The sequence below is a fragment of the Thamnophis sirtalis genome, unplaced genomic scaffold (genome assembly GCF_051295495.1).
Source record: "Thamnophis sirtalis isolate CommonGarterSnake01/CBP01778 unplaced genomic scaffold, rThaSir2_p1.2 scaffold_9, whole genome shotgun sequence".
NCBI lineage: Eukaryota > Metazoa > Chordata > Lepidosauria > Squamata > Natricidae > Thamnophis > Thamnophis sirtalis.
Genome location: NW_028261389.1, coordinates 25,446,847 through 25,468,607, shown reverse-complemented (window position 1 = coordinate 25,468,607; position 21,761 = coordinate 25,446,847). Strand labels below are relative to the sequence as shown.

At 36.9% G+C, this 21,761-nt stretch overlaps 1 protein-coding gene across 1 annotated transcript; it reads left to right on the top strand.

Annotated features, from left to right (window-relative positions):
• Positions 1-242: 242 nt before the first annotated feature.
• BPIFC (BPI fold containing family C) lies at positions 243-17,767 on the top strand. The gene is made up of 14 exons (XM_087722542.1): positions 243-345; positions 1,169-1,280; positions 2,576-2,704; positions 6,077-6,232; positions 7,144-7,207; positions 9,722-9,922; positions 10,575-10,751; positions 12,374-12,427; positions 12,525-12,695; positions 14,005-14,072; positions 15,079-15,121; positions 16,049-16,112; positions 16,702-16,778; positions 17,260-17,767. Exons 1-14 carry the CDS (start codon positions 243-245, stop codon positions 17,332-17,334), a joined length of 1,494 nt encoding a protein of 497 aa, XP_087578668.1. The 3' UTR covers positions 17,335-17,767.
• Positions 17,768-21,761: the final 3,994 nt, after the last annotated feature.

Here is a 21,761-nt window from a genome sequence, read left to right as displayed (position 1 = left end):
GATATATTTTTTTAAAAATGTGATTCTGAGAATATACAGAATGCCTTCACATCTTTATAATTGCCTTTTCATGATCAAGATGCTAAGTTTTAAAGGATGGGAGGTTTCTTTTTCTCTGGAAAAAAATTAAATGAGTGCGGTCAGATAGTTAAACAGTACTTATTTAGTCACCACATTTTTTTAAAATTAATTTATCTTTATACATTTCTGTGAAAAAAGGGAGGAAGAGGGGAAGAAAGAGAATGAAAGTTTCTATCACTTTCCTTATCTTGGGCTTATCCATCCTGCTTCTTGAGGCTAACCCAGGAATCAAAGTGAAAATCACACAAAAAGCATTGGACTATGGTGAGTATGGAAGAAATATTTGGAATTATGACTATGTTGTAACCTTCAGAAGAATGAGTGTACTAGAGGAAATTTAATCAAGATGTTGACCCAAATGCCAACCTTGCTTATACCAGTTAAGGTTAATAAATAATGTATCTTCCCCTTAAGAGGAAATTTCCTCTGAGTTCTTACAAGAAATGTGGGATATAATAATTGGTTATAATAATCAGTAAGATGTTAGGCTAGATTTGGCATTTTTATCGACCTATTAAGTCCTTTCCAAAGATGTGTGATAGGTAGATGTTATTTAAAGGTATCATTCCAGCAAGTAAAGCTGTTTTTTGCAATTGATTGGTGGTGATTTTGCATTGGTGATAGTGATAATGTTCAAGTGGTTGATTTAACCTTGGTGAAATTGGCAGCATATAATTTTAATAACTGTTTTGGGATTGCACCCAAAATACAATTTACTATTAGTATTCTCTTTGCTTTCTTTTGCCACTGTTGTTTACTTTTTCTTGTAAACCTTTGTATTTTGTGATTTTCTTCAATTCTTTTTCTCCTGCTTCCAGTACTACAATATCCACTATCCAAACTTTTGTGTCATTGTATTATTCCATAATAAAATAATGCATGGCCCTCAATCACTATTAGCAGATCTTTAATACTATTCTGCATAGGATGGACCAAGGCATTTTCAAAATACTTTAGTAACTTAAAATGCAATTAAGTCATTCCTAGCAACCACTCCAGACTGATAAAAACATAGAAGCAGAATAAGAAGTAACACAAATTTCTTTAAATTACTATTTCAGTGTACATGTACGTTGTATGCTTATAGGTAATCAATTTGGAGTAGAGCTTCTGAAGCAGAAATTAAAAGAAAAAACCTTTGAAGACTGGAATGGAGACTCTACATATGGGTTTTTTGCACTCAAGTACGCAATTTCAAAGTAAGGAATGTTTTCATAACAGGGCCCTTTAGTATAGCTCAGTGTTAAGTACTTCCAATGGTTTTCTATCCCTCTTAGGCAATATACACCTCATTAATTTCACAACCCTGTCTGGGAGCAAGCACTGTTTTAATACAGATTTGTCAAAGTTCCAGTTCTTTACTACGCCCAAAAAACCCATTTGATTCCTTTTTTTTTTCACCTTTAGTTTTGAAATGGTGAATGAATAAAGGCGTTCTTTCTGCACTTATTGGAATCTGGTTTCCAGTTGAAGAGATAGCCTACTATGGCTATGTTTCCTATTACCTAGTATGGTTATGTTGTAGTCATCTCCCAGTTTCTGATTAATGTTTCATATAGCCCAATTTAGTAATGTGCTTCTCTTATCATTCTATTATGCGCAAGGTTCAACAGCCATTTCTAGTCTCTATAAAACTAAGCCAATAATCTCAAAGGATGGTAGAAGATTAAACTGCTGCCATGTTTAAGTCACTAACTGAGCAAATTTAGCCTTGCTTTCAGCAACACAGAGCAATATATATTCAGGCACTGAACATAGAAGGCCTAGTTATTCTACTACACAAATAGCTGTCCAGCTGCTTAAGAATATACCAGAAAAACCTATCAAGTGATGGGTCCCCAAGGGCAGCATTTTCTAAATATCCTGGTTGAATTATAACTGGTCTTCTGGAAACTTGAAACCAAGAGGTTTTTTTAAAGGCTCTTTGGGAAGTGAATCGTCAACATCTTACCTGTGATACTGTGACCCAAAAAACAACTGGGATTTCTTTTTTGCTCTTGTGGTCAGCAACATCACCCATCACATGAACAACTTGCAGGATTCAGGAAAGTCCAGTTGCTTATGAAGAACACCTTTGGGACAAGCATGACCTGGACAATTTAGAATGCCAATAGATTCTAAATTCATTTGTGATATTGTGAAAAAAGTGTGTGTTATCTTTGTTTTATATAGTTATAGGGCAAATGTCACGGAGTCATTTTCTAAGCTTGGCAGTATACAAATATAATAAACAAATATAATAAAGTGACATAACACTTAAATATAATACAATAAATAAATGTAGTTTGGTTAGTATCATCTAAAAAAAGTCACATGTAGAGTCCATTGAGTTCTGTAATGCTTGGAAAAACAGATATAAGTGCATGATACAAAATCCGTAGGTGCTTAGTGTTTCACCAGAAATTGGATGGTGGGTTATACTATTCCTGCTAGTCTTACCTATGTTCATGGATTGTGGTTTAAATCAAGCTAATATAATTTTGGTGTTTGACAGGATAAGAATTAATAACATGGAATTCCCCAATACATCCTTGTCTCTCATCTCTGGAACTGGGATTAAACTATTAGTTGAAAATGCTTCAGCAATTGCCACTGCGGATTGGAGCGTGGAGACCTGGCTATTGTAAGTGGAACAATGAGGCAAGACATTAATATCATGTCAGCTTTACAAATTCAAATGCTTGCACACATTTTCTAAAGCACGCATAATAGTCCCAGGAGGAGGAGATGGAAATGCAAGTCTTTTATTCCATTGTGCTCCTGTCAAAAAATGTTCCCCAAAGTGACTGTTTGAATCAGGAGGGACATTGTCAAGGCAGAATGGTGAAAGTACCGTGAATATACAAGGCAACCACAAACGCATTATTATATTTTAATTTTAAAAATTCACCAATATTGCAAAATAAATTTTAAAAAACTAGGTTTATGTGCTTTATCTTGAGTTCATTGAAGGGTGTTGCAAAGGAATAAAAAAATTAATTTAATTTAATTTATTTTGTCAAGCATGTATAAGATAACAGATATAAGTATAAACATGATTATGAATACAGGAAATAGATACGAATAAGTGGGGACAGTATTGAATTGAATTGAATTGAATTGGTTTATTTATAGGCCGCCCTTTTCCCTGAGGGGACTCAGGGCGGCTAACAACTCATAGGAAGGGGGATACAGACAATAACATATAACATTACATATAATTAAAAAGTAAACAACATTCATCCAACATTCGGGTGGGGGCAGATCAATCTCTACCCCCAGGCCTGGCAGGATAGCCAGTTTTTTAGGGCTGCGCGGAAGGTCTGAAGGGTGGTGAGGGTACGGATCCCCACGGGGAGCTCGTTCCAGAGGGTCGGAGCTACCACTGAAAAGGCTCTCCTCCGCGTAGTGGCCAGCTGACACTGGCTGGCAGATGGCACTCGGAGGAGGCCTAATCTATGAGATCTAATCGGTCTCGAGGAGGTAATCGGCAGGAGGTGGTCTTCCAAGTACCCAGATCCACTACCATGGAGGGCTTTGTAGGTGGTAAGAAGCACCTTGAAGCGCACACGGAGATCAACAGGTAGCCAGTGCAGCTCGCGGAGGATAGGTGTTATGTGGGTGAACCGAGGTGCACCCACAATCACTCGCGCGGCTGCATTCTGGACTAGCTGAAGTCGCCGGATGCTCTTCAAGGGCAGCCCCATGTAGAGCACGTTGCAGTATTCCAGCCTAGAGGTCACGAGGGCACGAGTGACTGTTGTGAGTGCCTCCCGATTCAGGTAGGGTCGCAACTGGCGCACCAGGCGAACCTGGGCGAATGCCCCCCTGGTCACAGCCGACAGGTGGTGATCAAAGGTCAGCTGTGGATCCAGGAGGACTCCCAAGTTGCGAACCCTGTCTGAAGGGTGTAAAATTTGGCCCCCCAGCCTGAGTGATGGAATGCTAGCCAAATTGTTGGGAGGGAAACACAACAGCCACTCGGTCTTTTCTGGGTTGAGTACAAGCTTGTTAGCCCGCATCCAGTCTCTAACGGCCTCAAGACCCTGGTTCATCACGTCCACCGCTTCATTGAGTTGGCACGGGGCGGACAGATACAGCTGTGTATCGTCCGCATATTGATGGTATCTTATCCCGTGCCTCCGAATGATCTCGCCCAGCAGTTTCATGTAGATGTTAAATAGTACGGGGGACAGGACCGACCCCTGCGGCACCCCATATGTTAGGGGCCTCATGGTCGATCTCTGTCCCCCGACCAACACCGACTGCGACCTGTCCGAGAGGTAGGAGGAGAACCACTGCAGAACAGTGCCTCCCACCCCCACCTCCCGCAGTCGTCGCAGAAGGATACCATGGTCGATGGTATCAAAAGCCGCTTTCGTAGGACAGGAATGGTAGGCACGCTGGTCCGCTTATGCACGCCCCTTACAGACCTTTTATGAATGGAACAGTAGACAGTCTAAGGTTAAGGTTATGGAGGTTTGCCTTATCTTGCAAGATAAGACAGCCTGCCTCTTGAAGAAATACATATTTAGAAATACATATTTAGACAAATTTTATGCCTAAAAAACTGCAACTTCTAATTTTTTGCAGGTAAAGGAAAACCCACAATTAATTAAAAAGATACTTTTATCCTGGATCACATAGAAAATAGGGAGATTCAGGAAGTAAGGAAAGTAAGCAGTTAAGGAGAGCAGCTGCATCTCGCTGCCCTCAGCATCTTCAACCAAAGACAATGATCTTATTCTGCCTAAAATACAGCCAATTTTGTAAGAATGCAGATACTGTATATACCCACTGCATAAATCTCAGGAGGTTGCAGATTGACTTCAACTTACAACAGTTTATTTAGTGACCATTCAAAGTTACAAAGGCACTGACAAAAGTGACTTTATGGCCATTTTTCACACTTATGACCATTGCAACATCCCTGTGATCACGTGATCAAAATTCAGATGCTTACCAGTTGTCTCATATTTATGACACTTGCAGTGTCCCAGGGTCAAGTGATCACCTTCTACCACCTTCTGACCAGCAAAGTCAATGGGGAAACCAGATTCATTTAACAATCGGGTTATTAACTTTAACAACTGCTATGATTCACTTAACAATTATGGCAAGAAAGCTGGTAAAATGGGGCAAAATTTATCAAATGTCTCACTTAGCAACAGAAATTTTGGGCTCAATTGTGGTCATAAATTGAGGACTACCTGTACATTCTTTTGAGTGGGTGGAATTGCTTTTCTGGTAGGTACTTCGGGTGTATTTAGACATAGCTTAGATTTTGCATCAACTTTCCATAATTTAGTGCTATCCAGAGATGTCAGCAAGAAATGAGTGAAGTTGTAATGAATCTTTAAGAAAGGCTTTCAAAAAAAAAGCTATGTTACTTGCTAAAAAGAACCCACCTTCATGTTCTTCAGCAAAACCTTTCCTGGCATTTTATTTTTTATTAACTTTATTACATTTTAAAGAGAAATAAAATATAAAATAAAAGGAAAAATGGGAGGATAAAGTGAAAGAAGAAACAACAAGAAAATTTAAAAAGTTAATTTCTGACTTTCTTCAGTATAGATACTGAAATATATAATATAGGAACCCCTTAGTCTAAGGTTAAAACAAAAAAGCAGAAACACCATATAAAAATATACAATTTAAGCAATCATAAGTGGAAAGATACACAATTTCCCATAACTGAAGAGTGGATTGTGGAATTAATGGAACTGGCAGAGATGTCAAACTGACACCTTTGAAATAAGACAAACCTTTATCTTGCTTTGTTTGTTGAATTTTCTATTTGAGAAAGATAAAAATGAACTTTTAATTTTTGATTATTAAGATCTGTTATTCTTATAGAAACATGTGTTTTACTTTGATTATTAGACATGTATATTATATATTATATGTTGTGTATATATTATATCTTAGTGGTTATTTTGTTATTTAATTCTAAAGCAATCCTGGCATTTTCTTGAGAATGAGAATAAAATGAAAATTTGTGTTTTATTGTCCACAGCAAAGATTCTGGAAGTGGGGCTGTCTTCATTTCAGGAGTAAACATCACAGCAATCGTAAAAGTGTCTCAGAATGTATTTGGTCATTTAAAATTGTTGCTTGAGAGCTGTAAAGGAAATGTAGATGATGTGGACATCACATTGAATCAATCTTATAGGTACAGTGGAAAATGTACTAATTAAGAAGTATACTTGCAAGTATTGACTTTAGGATCCCTAAAACAGTTTGATTATCAGTTTTTAAACACTAGTATGTGTAGCTTTTACTATTACAAATAATACAAATAATACAGAGGTGGTGTTCAGCAGGTTCTGACCAGTTCTGGAGAACCAGTAGAGGAAATTTTGAGTAGTTCAGAGAACTGGTAAATACCACCTCTGACTGGCCCCACCCCATCTATTCTCTGCCTCCCGAGTCCCAGCTGATCGGGAGGAAATGGGGATTTTGCAGTAACCTTTCCCTGGAGTGGGGAGGGAATGAAGATTTTACAGTATCCTTCCCCTGCCATGCCCACCAAGCCAAGCCACACCCACCAAGCCACACCCACAGAACCTGTAATAAAAAATATTGAATCCCACTCACTACTGAAATAAAATATTCCATAATACTACAGAAAGCCAGCCTAGGAATTACTGTACATTATTGAGACTCACTTCTGATGGTTCAGCATAATTGACTGAATAAATACAGGTGATTTGTTTGATTAAGAAGGAAAAATATGTCTAATGATTTTAATAAGCATCAGGAAATATAAGCCATAACTGCAATCTCGAACGTATACCACCAGTTTCTCTCTATAAAAAAACCTTCAGATTTATTTGCAATAAATATTCTAATTAAAAATTTGGAAACATTTAGTAGAAAACTAGTACAAGACTTCAATTATGATTCAATCATGTTCAAGAACGTTACAGCTGATCCCCACCTTCAAAAAATACAGGGATCAGTTTTAAAAAATCTAGAATTGTTTAAACATCTAACTAATATTGAGATTGATTTCCCCATATAATAGATGCACACATAGAAAATTTAATTAACACAAGTTAATATTCTTGCTTTTTTTTTCAGATGGTTGTATACATACTCAACTGCTTCTCTGGTAAATTCTCTCTGTAACATACTGGCCACAAATGTAAGCCACAAGGATTTATTTCATTATGTTTTCTTCCTGAATCCAATTTCTTCTAAAAATGTGTTTATTAAAGTAAATAACAAGAGCCTTAATATGTGTAAAAATGTTATAATATTGGTGGGATTCAAATAATTTAACAATCGATTCTCTACCCTAATGATTTCTTCCAAACTGTGAACCAAATAGTACACCAAACTGCTCAGAAAGTTAACAACCGGTTCTCCCAAAGTGGTGCAAACTGGCTGAATCCCACCACTGATTATAAGTACTTTGCAGTTTGCAAGTTGTGTATCATATATGTGCACAAATTATCACAAATACATTTTCAAAACTAACCAATTAAAAACTATAAAAGGCAGCTTAATGTGGCATCTGCAAGTTTGATGAGTTTCCCATCTATCCCCTCATCCAAGTCATTGATGAAGATGTTGAAAAGTACTGGGCCTAAAACAGAACCTTGGGGTACTCCACTGCATACTTCCCTCCATGTAGATGCAGTTCCATTGAGGGACTACATGTTGAGTGCGGTTGGTCAGCCAGTTACGAATCCATCTGGTGTTGATGCTATCTAACCCAATTTTTTCTACTTTAGTGGTAGGTTATGGTCTACTTTATCAAATGCCTTACTGAAGTCCAAGTAAATTATATCAACAGTATTCCTCTGGTCCACTAATTTTGTCACTTTGTCAAAGAATGCAATAAGAAGATGAGATCAAACATTCAAAATAAATCACTTGAAATATTCTAAATATCTGATTTGGGATATTTATTGTTCAGCTCCATAATCATCAGACTCATTATCATTTTTGATTTATGGATTGCTGTTGTACATTATATTCTCTGCTTAAATAAAGTCTCTCTGACTATAGAGAGACACTCAATGAATGAATGTTTTCTTTTCACTGAAGCAGAATTTAGATGCTCCAGAATTATAGAGCTTGCTTCCTTTTGAAAGATATCTGGGGCTACTTGGCTATTTTTCAGAAACATTCTATTTTGCTTGGTTTCTATAGATTTCATTGACAAGGGACAAAGCATTTAGAATAAGATTTATAGTACCAGTTATGTATTTAACTAACTACAACAAATGTTTTTAATTTATGGATAGATTTTTAAAATCATTATTCTTCAAATACAGGATAAATCAAGATATAAGTATAGATATACAGACTTATGAAGTCTTAGGAATATCATATTACTAACATATAAATAAACATTGACTAGAATAATAATTTTTGCTTGCATTCCTATAGTTGTGTCCGCAAATGAATTTTGTGATCCAAAAGATTAATAAAGACTTCAGCCAATATCCAGGTATATTTTCTGGGTTGTTCTGGCAAAATGAGTTAATCATTTTAGTTTTATAAAACCTTCCAGTTCTAGTAAACTAATGATGGGATAGTTTCACAAATGCTATTGTTGAGTTTCTGAAAAGAAAAATGATGACTAGAATGTTATTTTTGTAATTTAAAAATATAATAATTGGTGCTTGTTTTATAGAATCATAAAATTGTAGAGTGAGAATGAATGCCCAGATATAATCCAGCCTGCTTCAATGCACAGAAAAATGAGTTAGATGGTGAATGAGACATGGTTTGTTCTGGAGGATTCTGGTCTCATCAAAAAGACCAAAATTATGGTTGATGCTAAATCGTTTCGTTCGTTTCGTTTATTGGTTTTGTATCCCGAAGGACTCCGGGCAGCTCACAATAAAACGGGGGAGGGGATAAATAAGACAATACAAACAATATTAAAATACACAACAGTCACAAATGGAGCAGTGCTGGATACTTCAACAGCCCCCAGCCTGCCGGAACAGCCAGGACTTAGTAGCTTTACGGAAGGCCGGGAGGGTAGTAAGGGTCCGGATCTCCACGGGGAGCTCGTTCCAGAGGGCCGGAGCAACAACAGAGAAGGCTCTCCCCCGGGGGGTCGCCAGCCGACATTGGCTGGCAGATGGGACCCGGAGAAGGCCCGAGCCTGTGTGATTGAATCGGTCTTTGGGAGGTAATTGGCAGGAGGCGGTCTCTCAGGTACCCAGGTCCGATGCCATGCAGGGCTTTATAAGTAACAACTAGCACCTTGAAGCGAGTCCGGAGACTGATGGGCAGCCAGTGCAGCTCGCGGAGGATAGGTGTAACGTGGGTGTTCCTAGGTGCACCCACAATCGCTCGCGTGGCTGCATTCTGGACTAGCTGAAGTCTTCGAACACTTTTCAAGGGCAGCCCCATGTTGAGCGCTTTACAGTAATCCAGTCTTGAGGTGACGAGGGCGTGAGTGACTATCTGAAGTGCCTCCCAATCCAGATAGGGTTGCAATTGGTGCACTAGGCGGACCTGGGCAAAGACCCCCCTGGTCACAGCCGACAAATGGTAATCTAAAGTCAGCTGTGAACTTATAAGGCAGAAATGCATAAATTTTGCAAACTTATACTTGAGTAAGCATGCTTAGGGTTATGATGAAAATACAGCTTTACAATATTTATGTAACTAGTCAAGCAGTCTCCTCTACTAGTACCATCACTTTTGTTTAAAAAAATCATTATCAGGACTAGTTTGCATCCTGCCTATTGTCATTAAGCATTGTTGTCTAATCCTGACAATTTTATCCCATATCCCAACAGTCCAAACTCAGATTGGTAACTTTGCAGTAATAGACTATTCCCTGATAAACTCTTCAACTATCTTGGAAACATCAATTAACTTGGATTTAAAGGTAAAGTCTAATCTATTTATAATGTACATTTTCTGAAATTGCATTATGATATCTCTTGTTATTCACTTGAAAGTATAAGCATCATTTTGTCTCAGCAATAACTTTGATGACAAACCATATCAAAGAGATATTGAAATACATTAGTGCTATTTTTGCTGCACCAATGTTTTCCTACTCTGTAAACCGAGGTGGTGCTGTGGTTAGAGTGCAGTAATGACAGCACTTTGGCAGATAGAATCTCTCCAGGCTCAAGGATGACTCAGCCTTCCATCCTTCCAAGGTGGATAAAACGAGGACCTAGATTGTTGGGGGCAAGATGCTGATTCTGTAAATCGCTTAGATAAAGCTGTAAAAGCACCATGAAGTGGTATATAAGTCTAAATGCTATTGCTATTGCTACTCTAGCTAGTGGCAACAGTTGTGAAGCTAAAATAGTCCAAGATTTGAGGAACATCTGTAAGTCACAGTTTATTATTTTTTTTAAAAAAAAGTTTGACTTTTGAGATTCCCATGTTTAGGGTTCTAGTGCTCTGACCATATGTCTTATGCTCTTAATTTCAAGGATGCATTTCAATGATCTGGTTCCCTGAAAACTTATTTTAAAGGCCGAAATTTGCAAGCTATATCTTATCACTTCTGAAATTCTTTTCAGGGAACAGTCTATCCAGTGGAAGAAATCACAGAGCCCCACTTCAAGCCAACTCCCTTTGTTCTGAATGAGAACAACTCTATGTTCTATATAGGAATCTCAGAATATTTTTTGCAGTCTGCTTCACTAGCTTACTACACTTCTGGTGCTTTTACTATCTCTGCTGAGCAAGAGGAAATGGTAAGTGCAAAGCACTATGTTTTAAAGAAAGGGATGTTATGTATTAGTCTGCCATTTAAAATCCTGCCCAAGACCAGCCTTCTCCTTGACATAGTTTACTATGGGCCTTTCTTTCTACTTGCAACTAATCATGATACAAACATGTCCAAGTGAAGCCTATTTTCTGTTATATTTCGATGGCTTTGCCTTTATCGCAGAGGTGGTATTCAGCAGGTTCTGACCAGTTCTGGAGAACCGGTAGTGGAAATTTTGAGTAGTTTGGAGAACTGGTATATACCATCTGTGACTGGCCTGCCCCCATCTATTCTCTGCCTCCCGAGTCCCAGCTGATGGGGAGGGAATGGGGATTTTCCCCCTGGAGTGGGGAGGGAATGGAGATTTTACAGTATCCTTCCCCTGCCATGCCCACCAAGCCACACCCACAAAGCCATACCCACAGAACCAGTAGTAAAAAAAAATTGAATCCCACAACTGCTTTATCCCCTCTCTAGTTCATGAGTGAGTGAGACTTCAGTTGCTGGGGCTAGGGTTATGACGCCTTGTTTGTCCTTGTTAAGACATCTTCAAATTGGAGCCTGAAAGTACCGGTAGCTGGGAACAAAGGCAAGAGAAACAAGTTAGGTATTGGCAGTAGGGATACTAAATATCATATAGATATAGTTTCTGTCTAATCAAGACTGAGTGGACAGTCCTTCAGGTCAACAGTTCATAAGGCTGCACGAGATAGGAATTAATGAAGAAAAGGACTTCATCTTGCCAAAGAGAACTGACTGAAGAAGGGATTTGTCATGGAAAAATGGATTCAGAAGCATTCATAGAAAGGCTTCTAGGAGTTGCAAACAGTTCTTAGTAATATGAGCCATTTTTTTCTTCACATCTATCTGATATCTTGGCTTTGCATAGACATACTCTATTAACCCTCTGAAATTTTTTTCTATGACAACTACATTCTGAAGCATATAGATTCTGAAAATTGCAATCCCAACGCATCTGTTTATTTAGAAGTGTATTCTGTCAAATGACAGCTCATACAGCACCTCTTGGCTGTTGTTCAAAGGAATTCCAAATGGCATCAACCTTTAATCTTTAGTAATATCTTGAGGTTGGGGTGGGATCTAATGACTTGCTTTCATTTGTGAAACTCTTAGTACAGAACTATTTAATAACTCCTATACCTTAATATTTCTGGATTTAATTTAAAAACAGCTAAGAATCTGGGAGTTATACCAAGGCTCCCTCCAAATTCATCTTTGTTCATCCCTCCTTTCCTTGCTAATTACATTTTTCACCTTCAAACGAAAATAGAAATAATATTCTGCAGGCTTAATTTGCTTATGGCTATCATATGTACTAAAGGCTTCTATTAAATAGAAGTATTTTTGAACAAAGGTTTGGCAAACTCTATTTGCTAGTAAGAAAATTGAATCAGAACATTCTTTTTAAAAATAGAGAAGTGCCTTTAGGGGGCTACAGTAAATTAAAGCACCCTGGTAAATAATTGACCTGTCCAGCCCCTGTTGGAACACAGGTGAAAAGGAGACCATTGTCTCTCCAGATAATTAAATCCCTATAAAGCCACATAATTTTTGTAAGATAACCTAACATGTCATTTCATTTTACAGCTTTTTTCTTATTTCAACTTAACCACAGATGCATTGGAGAACATCATTCCTACTGTAAGTGTTTTTTAATCTCTTTGAAACTTGCTGTTTACATTTTTAAAACCCTGTTTTAATTTTTCTGAAACTTGGTTTCTACTTTTAAACTCTACAGATAGCTCATATTTATGCAAAGCCACTTCCAGTAATTATGAACATAAGAATCATTGATGCACCTGTGATTAGTCTGCATGACAATAAATTTATTCTGGAGTTTTCTGCTTCTATGGAGGTATTGGCAAAGATGCCAAACTCAACCACCAAATCCATGTTCACCTTGAATATAGTAAGTCTTACACTATCCAATTCTCTCTAGACCTGTTTGTAGGAATATGTGAAGTTATGATCCATCCTGCAAATTTTTCATCTTACTGAGACTGTTAAGAGCCCACCCACCCTCCTCCGTGCTTGGATGTTGGCTATAAAATAGTTCCCTGATCCATCTCAAATCTAACTCTATTCTAAGGATAGGCTATAGGTAACCCAGATGTTTTAGATTAGAATTTTAGTTTTTTGACTCATTTGCCCTCATGAAAGTTAAAGTTCAAAACAACTGGCTTACTTCTGCCTAAATTATTCAAAAGTCACTGAAAGGGTACATGTTATTCATAGCAATTGTTTTCATTTTACATCTCCAAATAAAATAAAATGAAATTTGAGAAAGTTTGGCTGCTTCAGTTGCCAGGCTGCTCCTGCAGTCACATGACCCTCATTATCAATATTCCTTCTGTGACAGTTTCCCAGCCATTCTTGCAATTTCTCAGTCCCTACTCTACCTGGCAGCAGCACAACGGAATGGAAGGGAACGGACCTGTATGCATTTTCTTCTGTTCCCCAGGCATCTTCCCCAATCTACATGCACCTCTTATGTATCCTTCTACATCCTTTCCAGCCCATGTCCCCACCCCCACCCCCTCACATGCCCTACCCCACTTGTATGGTACTTCTCATGCATCTCTGTGAACATTTCCTGACTCATGTCATCCCCCTCATTTATCCGAACGAACCCACTTGGAATCTCTCATACACACCTGTATATCTTTCCTGACCCATATGGCACCTCTCATGCATTCTCAACTATCCTTCCTCCTAACCAGCACATCCACACACATTCTCACTTCCTCTCCCACCTGATAGCAGCACTCAACTGCCTGGCAGGCTTGGACTGGTTGATTTTCTCCCTGCAAGCATTCAATAGTCAAAGTAAATTGGGAAGCCAGCAGGAACTCTAGAGAGAAGGAAGGAATTTTCAGAGTTGCAAGATTCTATTAATGTAGCTTTACAATATAAAGTAAAATGATCTTATCTGATTGTGTTTCCTGTCTGATCTACCTGGTAAGGCAGACCTCAATCTTGCCTGTCTGAAAGTGCAATTCTCTCACCATCTCATTTATAGTCCAAGAAACTAGAAAGGGTCCCTTCAGAGCATCTTGTTCCATCCAGTATTTAGCAGGGGGCTATGCTGTCTCTTATCCAACCATTCTCTAGGCAACATCACTTTGCCTCGAATCCTAAGGTCTTTCTCAGATACTATTTCAGCAGCTGTCTAACTGTAAAAGAATTACTTACTATATAGTAACATTTCATTTTCACAGACAACCAGAACTCATGCAGATTTGTTTATATTTAACCGGAAGTTGCTAACTACATTGTGCTTGAGCAGGTAAAAACCTTTGTTAGATTTTTAATCCAATGTATCCCAAAACTGCTTAAATTGATTAATCTAGTATTTAAAAGTATGGCAGCTTAAAATAAATATAAAATATAAAAAGGTCATGCTGCAATTGTATTATGGAGCTGTATTTGTGAAATGGAGTACATCAGGTTGAGGGATGATAATCAAAGATGTAAAGGTAGGAAAGAAGCAATATACATGGAGTGTTATGGCCAACTCACATTTTATCTCCTCTTTCAAACTGAATCATGATGAATCAATTTAACTCTTATCAAAGAAAATGCACATGTCTTGATTGCTTAGAAATTCTGGGATTGGATATGATTGTACGGCTATATGGATGGGAAATACTGTGTATAAAAATCATTACTGAACACTGGAGTAATTGTGATAGTACCCAGCATAGTTGTGAATTTAACAATAAGATACAATTGGTAAAATTTTACTGTTTGTGAAAAATAAACTTATGGTTTCCATCCTGTACAATGCTGAACTTTCTTCAGTTATACCCAGATACCCATATCTTAAAAATATGTCTTTAAGGTAGACATAAAGGAATCTCCCACATTTCACTATTCCATTACAAACCTTTAAAAAACAGTTGACATGTTTTCACTGGCTAAAATTGACAAAACTCAATTTTAGCCAGTGAAAACATGGGAGTAAGAACTTCCCTGTTTGAAGAAAAAAAAAACAGAAGAAAGGATAAGATGCCATCCTCCCTCTGCTGAATCTATTTTAAAAGTCCAGAACATGGGGTGAACTTGCCTTACCAGCAGCCTCTGCCTACTCTCTTGAAACAATGGGTGGGTTGTCCTCACACCTGAGCAAACAGGAAGTGTGGATTGCCCCAGTGTGAGTGATTAAGATCATTGAGAGAAATCTGAGCCCCAATTTTTCTTATTCAAGACCAACAATCCATCAGCAATGCCACACTGACATTACTATCTTGGTCATGTTAGTAATCTCTGATTATGCCTTCTTTTTTTTGCAGTTTCCACATCTCCCTGGTTCATTCCAATGTTGGGCTCTTTGAGGTAAATTTCAGCCTCTAGGGAAAATAAGCAGGTGCAACTTTTAGCAGATAGAAATGAACGGCTTAGAAAGCATATTACCATACTTCACCTTTTAAATTTTCTTCATAGAACTATTAAATTCTATAAAATAGGCTGTCCTGGTGATTGATCCCATTATTTTTTTCTTTTCCTTTAATTTTAACTTTCTTTCCAATAATATTTCAGTATGATTGCCCCTTCCCCTATTGTTTTCTTGAGAACTATTTCACTATATAGTGTTTTATATCTAAAAATGAAAAAGGAATTTGTGAGACAAAGGACTGAGGGGAATTCTACCAGTTACCATTCTTAGATTCTGCATTTAGTATCTCTTCACAGTTTCCCATTTTCTATCTTTCTACAGGTAGTTAGTATTGTTGTATTATTATTGAGTATATTCACTCTTCACTGAACTGTCTGTGGCATCCTCCACCTTTAGGGTCTTTTAACACAGACATACACATACACAGATACAGAGACATTTTATACAATTCTTGAGATTCAACAGCATGCTTCAGGCTGGGAATTTGAATTTTCTTCCATAAGAAGTTGATGCTTCATTTTCAAGATAATTTCTTTCAATAATGTGTACATTATTGCAAAAAATAGTAAAACAAAGGTTTATGAGAAATGTTATTAAATTTTTAAAAATGCAAATAAAATAATGTGCAAATATAATATTGTATAGGGTTTAGGGAAAGGCTGCAAAAATGGGAAGCAAATAATTTTCAGTCTAAATTAGAAATTATTAGGAAACTTAGAAAATTGTTTTCGGTATATAGCATCAGGTCACTTTGCTGGTGGAATATATCATCCATTGATATATTGATAAAACTAAATAATCCTGTTTAAACACTGTCATCCCAGTTCTCTTACTGAAGAAAAATTAACCTTTGTTTTACATTGCAGGCTTCACTTCTGGATAATTTCTTGTCTTACATTTTACGAACTGGAATAATTCCAGCAGCCAATTGTAAGCATAGCTTCATCTTTCTTTCTCTAAATTTCTTGTTTCTTTGATTACTTTTGTTTCTAAGCCAGGTTCAAATATACTAAAGACTTGTAAATATAAATTCCTGTAAATTCCAGCCAGTATGGCCATAAACCAAGTTAAAATCCAATACCAGAGTAGAGAGGCTAATCAAGAACTTCTAAGCCTTGTGGTTAAAATGTATCTGTTGTATAGTTTAGGTTTTAATCCCTGCATAACAGTTACGCAGAATAACCATTCATGTGATCAGTACTGTACTACCTACAAAATAACTACTTTTGTATTCACAAATTCAGTGGAATCCAAATACAGCATAACAACTGCAAAAAAAATGTTGATCTCAGTGCCTTTCTTTCCTGTCTTTAAAATGAGATGTAATATTAAACTTTTTAAAGAAAGTATAAATTACTTTTTGCTGAATAAAAAATAAAACAAATGTTAAAATATTCATATTTGATCAATAATATACAACATATTAAGCTTTTAGATTAAGGAATGCATGCAATTTAAAAACCTAGTCATAACTACCTAGTCATAACTACCATACTCTTTTTTTCTATGTTTTATTAAGTTAAACTAAAGGATGGATTTCCTCTGTCTGTCTTGGACCCAGTGATTCTTATGAAGCCGAGTATTAGAACGTATGAGGTAAGATTTGGTAATGTCTATTCTTATCTTATATCCCCAGAGTGAAAAATAAAAGATGATTAGGATGATGTATTTAGATTAGATGATATTTGTCAGAAAGTTGTCATGTTGTGCTTCCAATATAGTGAGTTGCTCCATGAAAGAGATAGGTGGTCTCCAAATTTGAGAAATAAATACATGCATTTTCAGTATGTCCTATTCAGACCCCCTTTATGACCAAACAAACATATAAAACATATCCACAAATATTTGTATTTCTGTAACTAAAATATTTATATTATTTATTTATTAAATGTTTACAACCACCCATCCCACCCACAATGACTCCATAATACCGACGACATGACTGTTTTTATTTCTTTTTGTCAATCATAAGCTACTTATTTCTAGAATTCAATTCACAAAACAGTGAGAAGTGAGATTTCTAATAATCAAGCTGTTATAAATCTGCAATTAAATATGTTTTTGTATATCTTCTTAGGGTTTCTTGCTGATTTCCAGTGACATTCAAAGCCTACGAAAACGAGGAACATCTCGATCTCCAAGCAAACATTGACTTTTTGTTTTATTATAGATGCATAAAATGCATAAGAGCCAATATGCATTTGTGAGTGTGTGAATAGGTGCATGAAATTTTTAATAGTTCAACCAGAAGTTCAGAAATGCATAGCACATTGGTTTAAGATAGCAACAAACTGAAGGTGAAAATATTGACCCAAACACTGTCACAACTATACTGTATATCGGGAGTGGGTAATGAGTTTCCACAGTGCCTCAAAATGGAGCTTCTCAATTTTGGAGGCAAAATCAATAAAGTGATTTTAGCCAGGAGACGGAGTGGTATTACGGTAAGTGCACAGATAGTAGTCTCCTGCTTCTAAGTCTACCTTAATCCTCCCCCCTCCACCCAAAAAAATCCCCTCCCCACTCCTTTCAGGGACATCACAGTATCACTTGATAGCCTCTTGTGGCCTTCTGGAAGGTCAAGTTGTTGTCTCCAGCCCTACTCCTCCTATGGATTCCACTGTCCACATTCCTATACCTGTTACATATGGCCAAAAGATTTCTAATTCTAGTACATTAAGTGAAACGACAATTTAATTAGGAAAGAGAAAGAATTTGACAGTTTGCAGTGCTGTTAGATACTTTGTATTAGAAATACCATTATTTATTTATGTTCCCTTCTTCCTGAAGTGGAGATCATGTAAGCTTTTGTAATATTTTATTGAATTTGTTATCTGGGTTCAAACAAACCAATGTTTTTAATATCGTTACAACACACTAGATTAAAAGGAAACCACAATATAATTTAGTATGATGAGTGAATCTAATTTCTGTGTAAGAAAAATATTTGATAATGGTAACTTTGCATCTACCAGACCTGGCTGTAAAAATTTGGGTATCAGCACAGATACACAACTTTTTCTCTTTCTTTTTCTTTCTTTCTTTTTCTTTCTTTTTTCTCATTCTTTCTTTTTTCTTTCTTTCACAAACCAACAACCTATGGTAAACCAAGCTATGTCAAACCTGAGCCACGGTGGTGCAGTGGTTAGACTGAAGTACTGCACACTACTTCTGCTGACTGCAGGCTGCCTGCAATTTGGCAGCTCCAATCTCACCAGGCTCAATGTTGACTTAGCCTTCCATCCTTCAGAGGTGGGTAAAATGAGGACCCAGACTGTTGGGGGCAATATCCTGACTCTGTAAACTGCTTAGAGAGGGCTGTAAAGCACTGTAAAGCACTGTAAAGCGGTATATAAGCCTAAGCGCTAGTGCTAGTGCTAAACCTCAAATGTTTTTTTTTCCAGACTAGAAACAGGAAGACTGAGTTCTAGTCCCACCTTAGGCATGAAAGCCAGCTGGATGGTGCCAGTCACGCTCTCAGCCCAACTCACCTCAAAGGTTGTTGTTGTGGGGGGAAAGAGGAGGAAGAATTATTAGGTGTTCACTGCCTTGAGTTATTTATAAAAATAATATAGGCAGGATAAATATATATATATTTATATATATATAAAGTTATTAAAACCTTTTTAAATATAATATATATATATATATATATATATATATATATATATATATATATATATATATATATATATATATATATATATATATATATATATGTTTTTATTTGTGCTGATAAATAAATAAAGGAAGACTAGTATAGATCTATTTCAAGCTATTTAGCTCTCATCAGCTAGCCATATCCTTACTGGGATTCGAACTTGGGCATACCAGGGGTTGTGACTTTAAGTATATATATATATATATATATATATATATATATATATATATATATATATATATATATATATATATATATATATATATATATATATATATATATATATATATATATATATATATATATATATATATATATATATATATAATATATATATATTTAAAAAGTTATTAAAACCCATTTGGGGATTTGACAACCTTTACATATAACATTAGACCTGGTTCAAAAACATGGATTCTGTAATGGAGTCTGCACTGAGTCCTCTAGATCCACTGGGTATGATCCCCATAATTCCAAGTAAATGCAATCTAGCTGGCTGTGGATTATGGGGCAAAAATGGACCACTTCAAACCTAAATAGTGGTGTCAATTGTCTTCACTGTGAATTTGGGATATAATGTAAGTGAAAAAAAGAATTAGCAAATTTCATTTTGCAGTTATGTATTTGGGATATATGTGTGTGTGTGTGTGTGTGTTTTATTTGTGCTGATAAATAAATGGAGACTAGTATAGATCTATTTCAAGCTATTTAGCTCTCATCAGCTAGCTAATGGCTAAGATCTCTGCCTGGTGTGCCTAGTATGCCATATAGCCCAGGTTCAAATCCCAGTAAGGGTATGGCTAGCTGATGAGAGCTAAATAGCTTGAAATAGATCTATACTAGTCTCCCTTTATTTATTTATCAGCACAAATAAAAAAAACACAAATATAACAAAGGCAACAGTAAAAAAATATTGGGTTTCTGTCGTGATGGACTCTTGTGACGAGCCGATTGACAGATCATGGAAGCAGTTAGCTTCCTCCCATAACTGGGGCTTACCAGGGGTTGTAAAAATCTTATATATATATATATATAAGATTTTTACAACAAGATTTATATATATTTAGAGTATTTAGAGTATTTATTAATACTTATAGGCCGCCCTTTTCCCTGAGGGGACTCAGGGCGGCTTACATAAAATGAGGGGAAGGGATATACAAACAATAACACATACAATACATAAAGTAAAATAATAAGCAACATTCATTCATCATTCGGGTGGGGGCAATTATCTTTGTCCCCAGGCCTGACGGGCTAGCCAGGTCTTGAGGGCTGTGCGGAAGGCCTGGACGGTGGTGAGGGTACGAATCTCCACGGGGAGGTCGTTCCAAAGGGTCGGAGCTACTACTGAGAAGGCTCTCCTCCTTGTAGTTGCCAGTCGGAGGAGGCCTAATCTATGTGATCTAATTGGTCGCAGGGAGGTAATTGGCAGGAGGCGGTCTCTCAAGTACACACACACACACACACACACACACACACACACACACACCAAATATATAACTGCAAAATGAAACTTGCTAATTATACACACACACACACACACACACACACACCTGCAAAATGAAATTTGTTAATTATTTTTTCACTTAATGTACATTATGACTGGATTCATGCAATTTAGTTTGTTTCTGGCTTAGCATGCTACATCTAATTATTGTTGAATTTGTTATATAAATTAACCTAATTTAATTTATTGAATACGCCATGGTTAAACAAATAATGGCTTAGCCCAATGTGTCCAATTTATATAGGAAAAAAAACATTTCATCGTTGTATTATTACTGCAATATTACAGATCTTGCCCAACTTAAAATTATTATATAGACAAGACTCATCATTCTTTGAAGAGCCACTAAACTTTCACAAAGATTCTGTCAATCCAATGTCAATTTTTCCTGACAAGTCCTATTGTATTTAATGAACACTGTAATAGCTAGTCTTTGGTTTACAACTGGTTACTTAGCGACCAAAGTTACAGCCTAACTGTGCTGTCCCAAAAGTATACAGCTAATGTGTAGGAATTAAGAACTGTTTCCTTTAAAAAACTACCTCATGGGAAATATAACCACCTTATGCGAAATGTAGGCGGAACTGCCTTGTAGGAAATGTAGTTCCATAACATGTGACCACACTTGTGTTCCCTGATTGGGCAGCGGGTATTCTGCCTGGGAAAAGTGATTTATTACCGGTCACTCTCTGAATCGCCCTTTGTTAACTGGGATGGGGCAGAACGCGTCTCCTCTCATCGTCTCCGCTCATCGAGGGATATAGGAAACCACACACTTTTTACACTACGTGATGGGACAGATCATGGAAAGTCATTGCTGGGGCAGAACACTAACTGAAAAGGGGGACTTACAATCCAGATCCAAAGTTCTGACAGTCACCTTCTCAACTCTTGTGTCCACAATTTGGGAACTTGGCAACACAGTAACTTTTATATCTATTTTCAGTAACTGCATTTTTAGGACAGTAAAACCAGCACTCAGTCCCAGTTTTCAACAAAACTCTACTATAGTGAACAATGGGTTTGCTTAATGACTGCTTAAAGGCAGAAATGTTTGTTTAATAACTATTATAAAACATGTTGTAAAATTGGATCGGTCATGCCTTATGTGTAGCCTTTTGCAATGCTATTCACCAAATGATTAGGGACTTCTGGTTTTAAATTTGAGGGCTGCAGTTTCAACTCAGCACCAATATCCTATCTGTCTTCATCTGAATTCACAACAACCTACAGAAGAGTCAAATGGAGGGTCATGGACCAGATGCGCACCAGAATAGCATAACATCAGTAAAGATGCTATTGCACATCTTTAAAATATGCCTTGGAATTGACACACAAACTAACAATATGCTGTAATAGAACTGCTTAGTTTCCCTTGGTTTTTTTCTTGAATTATGGCATGAAAATGGAC